Genomic DNA, 15,330 nt, shown 5'->3' with positions numbered 1-15,330 from the left:
TGATCAGGGAGGATGGTGAGGTCCAAGTGATTCATTCAGATTTTTATAATGTGCTGCTTTCATGTCAATCACAGACAATAACAGTTAGTTCTTTAAAGGTGAAAATCCTGTAATTTGAAAGTAAATGAAGAAAATGTGGAGATCCAGGAAGAACAGAAAGCCTCATCTTGTAACAGTCTGGATTGTGGTCATGTTGTTTCCTGTTTTATTTTGTAATGTTAACCTCTTGTGTCGTTTCAGTTTCCTGTGTTTTCCCGCCTTTCATCATCCACACCTGCGACCACTCACTCACCTGTCCCTGATTATTACCTTCTCTGTGTGTAACTAGCTGTGTCCCAATTCAGGGGCTGCATCCTTCGGAGGATGGATTTGAAGGCCGCTTACGTCATAACGCTGCGTGAAGGCTGTCCCAATTTGTCCAAATTCGAAGGATCCTCCAAATGCAGCCGACAAATGCGTCCTCCTTTTCCCTGTATTTGGAGGATGCGTCGCTACTATCCTTCACGGCCTCCCATATCCCAAGATGCTTTGCGCACCGATTGTTTTTTTTTAATAATGGCGACCTGTTGATATGAGGAGCTCAGTTAACAGTTAGCCTTATTAAAACTCTTCACTTACAAATGTTACAAGCTCCCATGTCAACTAATATCTTATTTTGGGTGAATACTCGATTGTGATTGGCTGCAGGGTCTCCGTTAAAAAGAGTTGTAGGACAACTATAAAAAAGTTCCGGTCAAATAGCCTGATTGTTCTAAATTATTGCGCTGGCTCAAACGCCAGTTGGTCACCGTGGCAACAGAAACTCAGAACATACATTATTTCACAGTTTATTTAACACAACGGCAAGACAGTAGACAACATGAGTGATTTTATAGTTTCCTTTAACCACATTTAATGATCAGAGTGAATGGTGGATAATATTTCTTGCAATAAAAATGATTTAGGAAACTATCTGTGGACTTTGAGTCTTTGAAACAAAATTTGGCATCATCCTCTGGACACACACAAGCGGTAAGAGGTGCACTTGCCCTCTGAAACGATACTTTGTATCACGTAACATAACGTTAAGCAATCATGTCACTTCCCTCCTCTGATTAGGTCTAATATAACAGTTGCGCCGACCGAGCTGCAGGTTCTGTGGCCAGAGCCGGTTACCTTGGCAACGCGTCACAACGAGCGATATGAAGTAGTCCACTCAGCCGCTTCTTGTGAAAAACTTACGATGTTAACGTAAAAAAAAACAACATTAACGTATTAATAATTGATTTAATATTTATTTCTTTCATAAGTGACCATGGTAAAAGCGAGATAATGCCCTTCGAGGTGTCCATTATCAGAAATGAATGGACGACGCGGAGGCGTGAACCGTCCGACACGAAGCTGTGAAGATATTCACATCAGGTGAATTTGTAAGTTGTATAATAGGCTACATTTCGCGCCTCTTACAAGCGATAGGAGCTGTACGGGCGCATCTCTGCACCCCATACGTGTGTTTTTCCCGGGTTAGGAGGGAAGAGGTTATGACGTCGTGACGCAATCAGGACACGCTCCGAAGGCTAGACCGTCCCATTTACCGATAGTTGATGCGGCCGACGGAGGATCCTCCGCAGGACCCAGCCTCCACAGACCGCGTAGGCTGGGTCCTCCGAAGGATGCAGCCCCTGAATTGGGACACACCTACTATACACCCACCAGCTCCTCATGGCTTTGCCAGGTTGTCTTTGTTTCCATGACAGAGCTGTTAGCATTTGCTGTACGCATCCTAGTGGTTTTGAACCTTGCTTGTTCGTTTTCTTATTCCTAGTGTTGGCTTTTTTCCTGTCTGTTGTTTTGTTAGCCTTTTTGGATTCCTTGTTTCTTTGTTTGCCTTTTGTTCGATACTTATAAAGACAGTGATTTTTGTTGGAACCTCACTCCGTCTCCTGAGTTTTTCTCTGCACCTGAGTCCCAGTTCCTCCAGAGTTTGTTACAGTACAACCTGGCCATGTCGGACTCAGCAGAGAACGATGCCCTCCGTACTGCTCTATGCTCTCAAGAGCAGTGGCTGCAAGATCACGATCAGACGTTGAAGAGGTTGGTCGGAGGTGTTCGAGAGCTTCACGAGCGCCAAGATTCTTTCCAGAACGCCATGAAGGAGCAGCTACATGCACTCACATCTCAGACTCAGCGGTGTTTGACACTCCTTGACAACCAAGCTCCAGTGGTGGCTGCCTCAACCCCTCTGGCCCAGACAGCAACACCTGATATCCAGCCGGCACCCCGCCACGAACCGCGTGCACCGCCCATTGAAAGGTATGACGGGGATCCTGAGACTTGCCGTTCCTTTCTGACTCTCTGCACCCTAACCTTTGGCCTCCAGCCATCCTCATTTCTCTCAGAACATTCCCGTGTTGCCTTTATCATCACTAACCTCACTGGAAGGGCACGAGAGTGGGCTACAGCTGAGTGGGATAGACAGTCACCAGTATGCCAGTCTGAGATGGCTTTTTCTGATGCCTTAAGAAGAGTTTTTGGACATCGTACCCCTGGTCGGGAGGCAGCCAGGGGTTTGTTGGCTCTTAAACAGAGAAACAGCCGTGTGGCAGACCATGCCATTCGTTTTCGGACTCTGGCTGCTGACAGTGAATGGAACCCTCAGTCCCTGTCCGATACATTCCTGCATAGCCTTTCTGATGTTATTAAAGATCATCTTGCTCCCCTTGATTTACCCTCTGACTTTGACGCTCTGGTTGCATTAGCTATAAAGGTTGATAATCGCCTTTTTGAAAGAAGGAAGGAGAAGAGTCGTTCTGAGAGGAGAACTCCAGCCCACTGGGGGAAGTCTACTTCCTGGTCTCCAACTAAACGTCATTCCAGCTCCCCTGGGAGCTCCAATGAGGAAGTTACAGCACCCCTTGGGGAGAAGGAGGAACCTATGCAGGTGGGCCGAACTCAGCTTTCCTCAGAGGAGCGACAGCGCCGCTTTAGGGAGGGAAGATGCATCTACTGTGGTCTCCAAGGCCATTTCCTGGCAGCATGCCCAGTAAAAGGCCATGCTCATCAGTGAATGGAGGGTTACTGGTGAGCAGAACTTCTTCTACTAGACCCTCCCGTGCACTCACCAAGGCTCACATTTCCTCTCCTTTGGTTTCCTTGGAATTGGCTGCTTTTGTGGATTCTGGAGCGGATGAAAACTTCATGGATCAAGGCCTCGCTTGCCAGCTCCAGCTGCAACTCGAGCCTCTCCCTTCTCCCCTGGTGGCCCACGCCCTAGATGGTCGTCTCCTCTGCCACGTGTCTCTCCGGACTCCCGCTCTCACTCTCCTCATGGCAGGTAACCATTCAGAGACTATTCCCTTCTACATTATTGACTCTCCTGAACTTCCTCTCATTCTTGGTTTCCCCTGGCTAACTAAGCATAACCCATATTTAGACTGGGCTTCTGGCACTATCTTGGGCTGGAGCAATCAATGTCGTTCAACTTGTCTCCTGTCTACTGTTTCCCCCAAGCCTGTTGACTCCTCCTCAGAGTTCCCTGATCTGTCTGGCGTTCCCTCAGCTTACATGGATTTGAAGGAGGTTTTCAACAAGGCCCGTGCTACCTCTCTGCCGCCTCACAGACCGTATGACTGTGCCATCGACCTCCTCCCTGGGACTTTCCCTCCTAAAGGCCGCCTCTACTCCTTGTCAGCCCCAGAGAGGGAAGCCATGAATGAATACATCCAGAGCTCCTTAGCTGCTGGAATTATCCGCCCCTCATCATCTCCTGCTGGTGCTGGATTTTTTTTTGTGGATAAGAAGGACAAGACTCTGCGACCGTGCATCGACTACAGGGGCCTGAACGACATCACCATTAAGAACAGGTACCCCCTCCCTCTTATGTCATCCGCCTTTGAACTGTTGCAGGGAGCCACCATTTTCACTAAGCTTGATCTCAGAAATGCATACCATCTTGTTCGTATTAGGGAGGGGGATGAGTGGAAGACGGCCTTCAACACCCCTAGTGGTCATTATGAATACTTGGTGATGCCTTTTGGACTCACTAATGCCCCAGCAGTTTTTCAGTCCCTGGTCAATGAGGTTCTTCGTGATATGCTTAACCACTTTGTTTTTGTCTACCTGGACGATATTCTGATTTTTTCTAAAAGTGAAAATGAGCATGTCCAGCATGTCCGGCAGGTACTTCAGCACCTGTTGGAGAACCAGCTTTTTGTCAAGGCGGAGAAGTGCGAATTTCACCAGCAGTCAGTCTCTTTCCTAGGGTTCATTGTGTCACCTGGAAGCATTCAAATGGATCCTGCCAAGGTTAGTGCAGTTGTTGACTGGCCTATACCCTCTGACCGCAAGCAGTTGCAGAGATTTTTGGGGTTCGCTAACTTTTACAGACGCTTTATCAGGAACTATAGCTCCATAGCAGCCCCCTTACATGCTCTCACTTCTCCTGGTTCCAAGTTTCTGTGGAACACTCAAGCAGAGGAGGCCTTCAATACCCTGAAGCACCAGTTCACCTCCTCACCCATCCTTTCCATGCCAGACCCCAAACTTCAATTCATCGTTGAGGTTGATGCCTCGGAGGTGGGGGTGGGGGCAGTACTTTCTCAACGCTCTCTCAAAGACAATAAGGTTCACCCATGTGCTTTCTTTTCCAGAAAGTTGTCCAAAGCAGAGAGAAACTATGATGTGGGTAACCGGGAGTTGTTGGCTGTAAAGCTGGCTTTGGAGGAGTGGAGACACTGGCTGGAGGGGGCTGAACTGCCATTCCTAGTGTGGACGGACCATAAAAATCTAGAATACGTCAGAACAGCCAGGAGGTTGAACTCACGTCAAGCCAGGTGGGCTCTGTTTTTTAACCGTTTCAACTTCACCCTGTCTTATCGCCCTGGCTCCAGGAACACCAATGCACTCTCCCGCCAGTTTGAACCCGATGACTTTCCGAGAGCCCCCTCAACTATCTTGCCTGCTGCTCGTGTGATTGGAGTGGTGACTTGGAACATTGAGAGTGAGGTGAGACAAGCACTGGAGGGGGCTCAAATTCCTGATGGGTGCCCTCAGAACCTTCTCTTCGTCCCGACCCCGCTTCGTCCACGGGTGCTGCAGTGGGGTCATGCCTCCAGGGTGAGTTGCCATCCAGGAGTAAGTCGGACAGTGAGTTTGGACTTCTGCCGATTGATTGGTGCCACTGCCAGCCTCTCATCTGGCTTCCACCCCCAGTCCAATGGCCAGACAGAACGTTACAATCAGGAACTAGAGACAGGTCTAAGATGCCTAGTCTCCCAGAATCCATCCCTGTGGAGTGAACAGTTGGTATGGGTTGAATATGCACACAACTCACTTCCCGTCTCTGCCACTGGTCTGTCTCCCTTTCATTGTGTTTATGGGTACCAGCCACCACTGTTTCCTGACCAAGAGGGTGAGGTTGCTGTGCCATCCGCTCAGGCCCTGGTTCGTCGTTGTCGTGTCACCTGGAGAAGGGCTCGGGCAGCTCTTCTTCGGGCCTCCGGACGCTGCAAGAGGGAGGCTGACAAATGACGCACTCCAGCGCCACGTTACCGTGTGGGACAGAAGGTTTGGCTTTCTACTCAAGATCTGCCTCTCCGTGTGGAGAGTCGGAAGCTGGCTCCCAGGTTTGTTGGACCCTTCCCCATCTCCAAAATCATTAATCCTGTGGCTGTGCAACTACGCCTTCCCAGGACCATGAAGGTTCATTCCACCTTTCACATCTCCAAAATCAAACCTGTGAAGATGAGTCCCTTGGTTCCCGCCTCCAAGCCCCCTCCACCCGCCCGGGTCATTGATGGAGGGCCTGCCTTTACTGTGAAGCGCCTGCTGGCTGTCCGACACAGAGGTAGAGGACGCCAATACCTGGTGGATTGGGAAGGATATGGTCCTGAGGAGAGGTCCTGGGTTCCCTCGAGGGACATCCTGGATAAATCCCTCATAAGGGATTTTCATCAGCATCATTCAGACCAGCCTGGGACGTCTGGAGCCGTCCGTTAAAGGGGGGGGGTACTGTAACAGTCTGGATTGTGGTCATGTTGTTTCCTGTTTTATTTTGTAATGTTAACCTCTTGTGTCGTTTCAGTTTCCTGTGTTTTCCCGCCTTTCATCATCCACACCTGCGACCACTCACTCACCTGTCCCTGATTATTACCTTCTCTGTGTGTATATATACACCCACCAGCTCCTCATGGCTTTGCCAGGTTGCCTTTGTTTCCATGACAGAGCTGTTAGCATTTGCTGTACGCATCCTAGTGGTTTTGAACCTTGCTTGTTCGTTTTCTTATTCCTAGTGTTGGCTTTTTTCCTGTCTGTTGTTTTGTTAGCCTTTTTGGATTCCTTGTTTCTTTGTTTGCCTTTTGTTCGATACTTATAAAGACAGTGATTTTTGTTGGAACCTCACTCCGTCTCCTGAGTTTTTCTCTGCACCTGAGTCCCAGTTCCTCCAGAGTTTGTTACACATCTTGCCTTGTTTATTTTTGTCATTTCACAATTACTTTCTGTCTTTTTACTATCAAAGTTTAAAAATATATCATTAAATTTCTGAAAATGCATTTCTGTTAAAACAGATTTTCAGATTGTTTCAATGTTTTTGTGATCAACATGTTTTACTGTGGAGAACGTTGATGAAATAATTCAGCTGTTCATTTTTTTTTTTTGTTGCCATTTGTGTCAAATACAATCTTCCACATATTATTTCAGTTTTATCCAGATGAATAAACTCAGCCTCCTTCCTTATTTGTGCTTCTTTCACTGCAGAAAAGTCTGCAGAAATTGTTGGATGGTGTCAGATGCTGTTTGTATTTCTCTACAAAGTATTTTAGTGACTTTAAGATTGTGTGAATTAAGGCTGCGACTAAAGACTGTTTCTAATATCAGTGTGTTGATTTATTTAGTTGATCAAATATGAGAAAATAATGAAAGATCCCAAATAAAAACAGCAAATGCTCAAAATTCAGCGCATGAGTGTGTGTTGGATGGACGTCAGGATGTACTCTGGATAACTGTGGACTGACTTTATGTTGTGTTGAAAAACTTGTTGGTTTTCTACCTGCTTTGCAAATGTTCTGCTGAAAACATGACTGAGTTCATGTGTGTCCCGAGTTACTTCTGCCAGTACGAACAGTCAAAGCCATGCTGCTTTCTGTGTTTGGAATCATTGAAACTGACTGACTTTTCTATGTAAATGATCATTTTATTATTAAGGATTCCAAGGCTCATCATATCTTCCTGAGACCCAGCATATTCATTCATGTCCTCAGTAGTGGACATTTGGTTGTGGTCTAGATCTTTTGACTCCTTTGAGCTACCCTACTCAGTCCTGGTGTGCTCAGTAGAGGACATCCTGGCCTCTCCAATGCTACCTCGTGTGTTTGGGTGGGATGAGGGGAACTTTGTTTTCATGCTGAGACAAAATGGAGACAGTAGCAAAACGCAAATGCCAGAAAAAGAGAAAAGGTAAGTCAAATATTGTTAAGATATATATGTTTTTTAACTACGGTCATCATATATTCTCTTGTTCATGAACATGTCAGGAATCATAAAATTGGAGTCAGAGTTCAGTTAAACTTCTTGTTCGGAAAAATGACAGTAATGTTATGAATGTTTAATAATGTCAATTTTGTTCAGTAGTTCATCAAAAGATATGCGCCAATTGATCAGTTTCATTTAAAGAATGGATTGACGTTTTTGTTTTCTTGTCAACTGATTATGATTTCATTGTGTTTTGGTAAAATTGTTCTGTTAGTCCACTACAGTGGACATGCTGGAAAATCTAAACTAAAAAGATTTTAACAAAATTCTAAATTGTGAGTTGTTTTAGCTCCAAAAAGGCAGGAAATTCTAAGAAAAAAATAAAAAATAAAAAAAATAATTAAATAATTAAATAAATAAATAAATTGAAAGATACTTTTTTCCCTTGGTTCTCAGGAGGACATGGAAAGTTAACAGATAAGAAGTAAAGAAATCAAATAGCCTCATCTGCTGGTAAGAAAATATCATGTCAGCTGTCAATGATTTACTTCGAAGGAAGGAAAGAGAAACTTAAAACTGATTTTGACGTGTCTGACTGGAACTGAGACGCCATTACAGGGTAACAGAAATATACTAGAAAGACACGAACGACTCTAATCTTTAATTCAGAGGGACACGAATTTGGTGAGTCTTGCTTTTGAAAGACAATTTGGATACAAATGGCTGAGAAAATTACCCTCGTTGAAGGTTACCTGAGTTGCCATGTGTGTTCAGAGACTTTCAGAGATCCTGTGTCTCTGAGCTGCAACCACAGCTTCTGTTCAAGCTGCCTGCAACAATTCTGGGAACAAGCTAAAAACAACAACTGTCCCATTTGTAAAAGAAAATCAGTCAAAGGACTTCCAGCAGTGAACTTTTCACTGAAGGAACTGGCTGACTCCTTTGCTGAGAGACAGAAATCTGGATCATCTGAGACAGAAAAAGGAAAGAAGAAAGAGAAAGAGCAGGTCGTGTGTGATGAACATCCAGATGTCTCTTATTGGTTCTGTGAGGACGAGCAGCGAGCTGTGTGTCCTGTCTGTGAGTTTTCTCTGCACCAGAGTCACAAGGTGGTTCCTGTAGAACAAGCAGTCAGTGAGCTGAAGGACCAGCTGAAATCTGACTTACAGTCTCTGCAGGACAAGAGCGACAAATACAAAGAAGTGAAGGAAACATACAAAGAAATGATTCAACACTCCAAGAAGCAGCTGTTGTCCACAGAGAAGCAGATCAGAGCAGAGTTCAACAAGCTCCACCAGTTCCTGAAAGAGGAAGAGGAGTCCAGACTGGCAGCTCTGAGGGAGGAAGAGGAGCAGAAGGGGAGGACTGTGAGCAGAGAGATGAAGATGATTGAGCAGCAGATCTCCTCTCTGTCAGACAGTATCTGTGCTGTTGAAGAAGAGCTGCAGAAACACAACGTGCCATTCCTCAGCAGTTATAAAGCCACTCAGAGCAGAGCCAGAGTCCAGTGCTCACTGTCAGATCCACAGCTGCTCTCAGGAGCTCTGATAGATGTGGCCAAACACCTGGGCAACCTGTCCTTCACAGTCTGGAAGAAGATGAAGGACAAGGTCCACTTCAGTCCTGTCATTCTGGACCCAAACACTGGAAGCCCCTGGCTCTATCTGTCTGATGATCTGACCAGTGTGAGGCATGGAGACAAATGGCAGCAGCTTCCGAACAATCCAGAGAGAAACACTAAATATTCCTCTGTTCTGGGCTCTGAGGGCTTCAGCTCAGGGACACACAGCTGGGAGGTGGAGGTGGGAGACCATCCTGACTGGATTGTGGGTTTGGCTAAAGAGTCAGTTGACAGGAAGGGGGAGATATTTCTTTCACCAGAATATGGAATCTGGTGTTTAACGCATGATAGTGGAAAATACACTAATGGTCTTAGTGAGACTGTCACAGTGAAGAAGAGTCTCCAGAGGATCAGAGTCCAGCTGGACTATGACAGGGGGAAGGTGTCCTTCTACGACCCCGAAGACGTGACTCACATCGACACTCACAAAGACACTTTCACTGAGAAACTCTTCCCATATTTCAATATTGGACGTGCTGGTGATGCTAAAACTGCTGCTATCAAAATCTGTCAAAGTGATGTTTCTGTGTGATGATCAGGGAGGATGGTGAGGTCCAAGTGATTCATTCAGATTTTTATAATGTGCTGCTTTCATGTCAATTACAGACAACAACAGTTAGTTCTTGAAAGGTGAAAATCCTGTAATTTGAAAGTAAATGAAGAAAATGTGGAGATCCAGGTTAAATGAAAAATAACGTTTTGTCTCTTTCAGCAAATGACATGATGGAACACATTCCTTGGTCGGTGTCTGACATCAAATATATTTCCAAAGCACAGAATGACAAACTGAAGTGTGAATTTAGGATTAATTCAGTGTGTGAAGCGTTCTTTCCAAAATGGTGTTTGTGGAGTAAAGATGCTGCAAGAAGTTGGACGAGTAGATTTAAAGAGATAATTAAAATAAGAAAACTTTCATCTACAGATTTATTTGAAGTTTTCAAGGATGAACAACAAACACACATTTTAAAAAGGCTTTCATTTGAAATCATAGAAGAACAGAAAGCCTCATCTTGCCTTGTTTATTTTTGTCATTTCACAATTACTTGTTGTCTTTTTATTATCCAAGTTTAAAAAAAAAAATCATTAAATTTCTCAAAATGCATTTCTGTTAAGACAGATTTTCAGATTGTTTCAATGTTTTTGTGATCAACATGTTTTACTGTGGAGAACGTTGATGAAATAATTCAGCTGTTTTTTTTTTTTTTGTTGCCATTTGTGTCAAAGACAATCTTCCACATATTATTTCAGTTTCATCCAGATGAACAAACTCAGCCTCCTTCCTTATTTGTGCTTCTTTCGCTGCAGAAAAGTCTGCAGAAATTATTGAATGGTGTCAGATGCTGTTTGTATTTCTCTACAAAGTATTTTAGTGACTTTAAGATTGTGTGAATTAAGGCTGCGACTAAAGACTGTTTCTAATATCAGTGTGTTGATTTATTTAGTTGATCAAATATGAGAAAATAATGAAAGATCCCAAATAAAAACAGCAAATTCTCAAATTTCAGCACATGAGTGTGTGTTGGATGGACGTCAGGATGTACTCTGGATAACTGTGGACTGACTTTATGTCGTGTTGAAAAACTTGTTGGTTTTCTACCTGCTTTGCAAATGTTCTACTGAAAACATGACTGAGTTCATGTGTGTCCCGAGTTACTTCTGCCAGTACGAACAGTCAAAGCCATGCTGCTTTCTGTGTTTGGAATCAGAGAAACTGACTGACTTTTCTATTTAAATGATCATTTTATTGATAACACCTTAACACATTTTCTTGAAGTTATAGAAACACGTGTAGCACGTAAGAGAACAGAGCAATAATGGGAAGAATCAGAGAACTAGAGGATTAATAATATTATTATACAGAAGAAACCCAAAGTGACAAAAAGAGACAAAAGGAAAGTAGAAAGAGCCAAGTGCAGAGAAATGATTGAGAAAGGTTGGAAACAGAGGGAATGGGAGAAAGAGTGAAAGACACCCGACAAAGAGAAGCCAGCTCAGTGTTGTCAGTGCAGCTCAGTCACAGGCTGCAGAAAGACGACGGCAGAGCTTCAGAGTGAACACAGCGGCTCCCGTTGACCTCAGTGATGCTTCATGTGACTCAGAGCTCGCACTGACCTCAAGACACCACAGAAGGACACTGACTGTACTTTCTGTAGGCCTGCTCAGTGAATCATTCTCTATCACCATTTCAGCTTCGATCATTCACACACAATCCTGATTTGTGGGCGATGTTGGTACGTTTAGTTTAGTTCAGAACATGAAAAGCCTTTCTGATGTCAGACCAATAAAGGAGACTGATTTTGTTCCCCAGAGGAAAACAACCACGCCTCAACATTACGATCGTGGTGCTGAACTTTGATCCGGATGGTCATTTTGGTCATAACGGTGCAGCTCTGATCAATCATTATACCGGAAGCTTCTTCTTATTCTCCAGTGATAAACTGCTGTTGCCTCTGATTGTCTGACACTAAAGTCAACTTGTTATAAGAGAAGCATCAATCTGCCATCCGCCTGTGTGCGTTTGTGCTTTGTTTTGTGTGACTGCGCCCCCTGCTGGAGCTCATTCACTCTCTGAACGGCCTCCAGTCTGTCAGTTGGACTGAACGCTGCTCCTCAAAGTGACACGCAGGCCGAGTGAAGCACCTGCCACTCTTGGTGCAGATGCTCAACAGGCGCCTGTCGTATTCTCTCTGCTGCGTGCGAAAGGCAGCCGTTGTGCACTGACAACACAGAGCCCCATAGAAAAGCATGCGAGATAATCTTCATCACATCCTCAACATCCTCATAGTCATCCTCATAGTGCCACAGTCATTAATCTCATCGACTTGATCATCATCATCATCTTCATCATATCGTCTTGAGACAAAAATAGTTATATGCACTTAAAAAGCTGAGAAAATCGATAGAGAAAGGTGGAGTATACCAGCATTCAGTAGAAAACCAGAAAGCAAATAAAAAGGAAAACACCAAAAACAAGTGTCCCGACTGTCATGCAAAGAAAATGCCAGCTACGCTGCTAGTTAGCTGCAGTTGTGTAATACTGTGAACTCCCTCATCTTAAATATGTCAATCTTATTTTATTGATTTTCAAGGCTAGTAAACACACTAAGAAGAACAGAAGAACAACACCTTTGTACTGCACATGCTGCTATGTCTTCTTTTTTCAGAGGCGGGTGGGTGGGAGTCACGTTTGGTCAGCACAGTCACGCACTGAACGCTTTCAGGCGACCTTTGACCTTTTGGTACAAAACACGGTCAACTAGGCTTTAACACTGTTACTGGATGATACAACACAACAACTCCGTGGTTCACCTTGAAAAACCTTCTTTCGAAAAAAGCTTCGCCATCCTAAAAAAGGCCACGAAGCCTTTGGAGGGATAGTTCACGCAAAGTACGATCCTGTGTTACGTGAGTTATCGTGATCGATGTCCCACTCTGGCAAAGTGGTAATGAGCTACATGGAAGAAAAACAATGGACAGCAGAAAACTGCAAAAACAACGTGAAAAATCAACTTCAATTGAAAGTTGCAGCAGAAAAACAGAAAAAGTAAATCACACCATGTTGGTCATTGCAGAAAAACACATGCAGGATGCAAATTGGGTGTACTATCCCTTTAAAACAGTCATGTTTCACATGGAGCAGTGTCCCTTTGAACAACAACAGACAGTACTTGCACAAGTGCACGAGCTGTACACAACAGGAAAAGAAAAGAAAAAGAAAAGAAAGAAAGAAGCACAATAAAAATATCCACTAAAATAAATAAATAAATATTCCAAATAAATAGAAACCTGAGGACTACTCACCAAACCGACTGCCCGGTCTCTTAATATCTTGGTCTGACCAATAGGGGCGAGACAAATGTGAAGGCAGCCAATGGTGGACGAGCAAAGTACAGAGGAGCTGATCGCAAGTCAAACCCCCACAAAAACAGTTTTCAGTGCTTTGAAGTCCATCGGACTAATCCCGCCTCCTCTGGCACGAGCACTTTGTAATGATGAAAAGCTGATAACACGTGAAAAACAAGAGATGAAAAAGCAGAAATCAAGAGAAAAAACAAAGTCCTGGGATGAAGGCAGGGGACTGATATGTCCTCCGAAATAAAGCCTTCTCCTTCCATCTCGCACACAACACCTCCCACCCCCACCAGGTTTCTACAGAACACACACTGAGAGCAACAGATGTACTGTACATGCTTGCAGACACACACACTCAAACACTGCAGCCTGTGGGATTGGACTGCCCTGAAATGAGGAAGCAGACCACAGAACAGCAAAGCCAAACCTCACAACCTGCAGACGTTTCTGAACTCACGCTATGAAGGAAAACACTCGTGGAGGCTTTCAGCTTACAGAGCCTTCTTCATGACTGACATGGACTTAAATATTAGTTGTCACCAACACGCGTCCCTCCACGAGCACCTTTTTAGCACCACGAGCACAAACAAAAAGATGCTGCTGCAGCAACAAAGTTTGATGATGCAGAGGTGTGACGTCAGATGAGCGTGAGGTTTGAGAAGAAGGGCAGCATGTCGCTGCTGCTGTGACCAGAAACAGTGCTCAGTTTGTCATTTGACAAAATATTGTAATTCTAACAAGATACACTGATGGAACGTAAGACGTGATTCATTTGTTATGACGACAGACCAGAATAAAAAGTAGAAAACGGTATCTTTGATGCTTTGATTCTTTTTGCAGAGATGATTCCTTCAAATGAATCATTGTTTGTTTCTGATATTGGCTTCGGTATCTCCTCTTTAGGCCGGATGTTTTTCTTGTTACAACGTGGAACACGTCTTTCATGTCTTTATGTACCACACCGCCTTGTTTTGTCATAATCTGATAAGATGTTGTGTTTATTATTAAGACAAAATAAGTAGGTATGTCGTTTTAAGAAAAACAGCGTGCTGTTTGAATAAAATGTTCTCACTGTGCTGAACTAAACGTCACCATTCAGGGTGCTGGAGTGCGTGGCATTCTCTAACATTAACAGCGTTAAGCGTGATAAAAAAAATAAACTCACAATAAAACTCCTATAGTGTGCTGTTTGCTTTGTGTGTCTGAAATGTTGAGGTTTTGACGTGGGAAGACACGGAGCCTAGCTAACCCCTCCTCCTGACGTTCACGTCACAACAAGGGAAAAACCCTCTGCATGAACACAAGACACCATCAGACACCCCCCCCCCCCCCAAAAAAAAAAAAAAAGAAAAAGAAACACACACTCACAGAGTAAATAACCCTAAAACAAACAAACAAAAACATATTGACCATGAGTTTGGGCGCAGTATTATAGCAAACGTACAAGAGGCAAATTACAAAAACTGCCAATATCATTTTCCACTTAATAGCCACAATAAAAAACAGCCACTGTTAATATGGAGAAAAAAACATGCTTCCTTAAAAAGATAGAGACAAACAAACAAACAAACAAAAAGATTTCCTTCAACTCTAGAAACCACTGGCATCAAGAATTTCAAATGATACAAATTACATATACAATTGCAAATGTGTAATAATAATAGTCATCATAATAATAATATAGTAATGATAATAATAGATTTTACTTAAAACTTTACATACTGTATTTCCAGTGCAGTGTTTATGTCACACAAGTGTAGATTCACAGGGGGACAAGAGGGTCGGTGTCACAAAAATAGTGGGGACGAGGGGAGGAGACCACAGGAAGAAGGAATCACAACGAGTGCTGAAAACAGCCCCACCCCCACCAATCACCCAGTGTGCCGGAGGGAAGAAGAGGAAGCTGGAGGGGGTGAAGGATGTCGAGCTGCTGGACGTTCAGTTGCTGCTGTTTGATGGTTGTCGGAAGATGTTCCAGGGCAGGTGACAGACAGGGCGCTGTAGTAGTAAAAGAAGAGATGCATGCTGGGGGTTGAGGCCCGGCGTCCAGTGAGGGAGGGTTTGCTGTTAAAGGGCGAGAAGCCCTGTCCCCAAACTGACACTGGACTTGTTCTCTCATCCCTTCCTCCTCCTCCTCTTCCTCTCTCTCCAGCAGAGCACTCCTGACAGACAAAGGCATGGCGTTCAACCCTGACAAGGAAAACAAAACGGCATTGGATAAATTCAGTATGTCAAGATGGACGTGTGAGTGAGGTCGGTGCAGCCCGCCCTTTGAAATTAAAGGAATGATTTGACATTTTGGGAGATCATCTGGGCTCATTCGCTTCCTTGCAGAATATTAGATGGGACGATTGAGACCACTCTCAGGTCTGCGCAGTAAATATGAAGCTACTGCCAGGAAAGATACC

General features: G+C 44.2%; 2 protein-coding genes across 3 annotated transcripts in view; one reads left to right on the top strand and one right to left on the bottom strand.

The window, feature by feature from the left end:
• Positions 1 to 6,638: 6,638 nt before the first annotated feature.
• camk2b1 (calcium/calmodulin-dependent protein kinase (CaM kinase) II beta 1) overlaps positions 6,639 to 15,330 on the bottom strand; it is a 70,182-nt gene continuing 61,490 nt past the window's right edge. The window contains exons 24-25 of one of the 2 annotated variants that reach the window (XM_076730241.1): positions 10,787 to 15,112; positions 6,639 to 7,145 (exon numbers count right to left, since the gene is read on the bottom strand). The gene's annotated coding sequence lies outside the window, so the exon portion shown is untranslated. Of the gene's footprint in view, positions 7,146 to 10,783; positions 15,113 to 15,330 lie in introns of those variants that run through there. The other variant, XM_076730240.1, reaches the window with a different exon arrangement.
• LOC143321387 (nuclear factor 7, brain-like) lies at positions 8,169 to 9,602 on the top strand. Its single transcript, XM_076731694.1, has one exon. The coding sequence runs from the start codon at positions 8,169 to 8,171 to the stop codon at positions 9,600 to 9,602; it is 1,434 nt and encodes a 477-aa protein (XP_076587809.1).

Source organism: Chaetodon auriga, chromosome 5 (assembly GCF_051107435.1).
Source record: "Chaetodon auriga isolate fChaAug3 chromosome 5, fChaAug3.hap1, whole genome shotgun sequence".
NCBI classification, from domain to species: Eukaryota; Metazoa; Chordata; class Actinopteri; order Chaetodontiformes; family Chaetodontidae; genus Chaetodon; species Chaetodon auriga.
The sequence above is the reverse complement of the archived record's forward strand: the minus strand, read 5'-3'. Positions and strand labels throughout refer to the sequence as shown.

Coding starts and splice junctions, on each gene's coding strand:
- LOC143321387 (XM_076731694.1), top strand. CDS start 8,169: ATGGCTGAGAAAATTACCCTCGTTGAAGGTTACCTGAGTTGCCATGTG.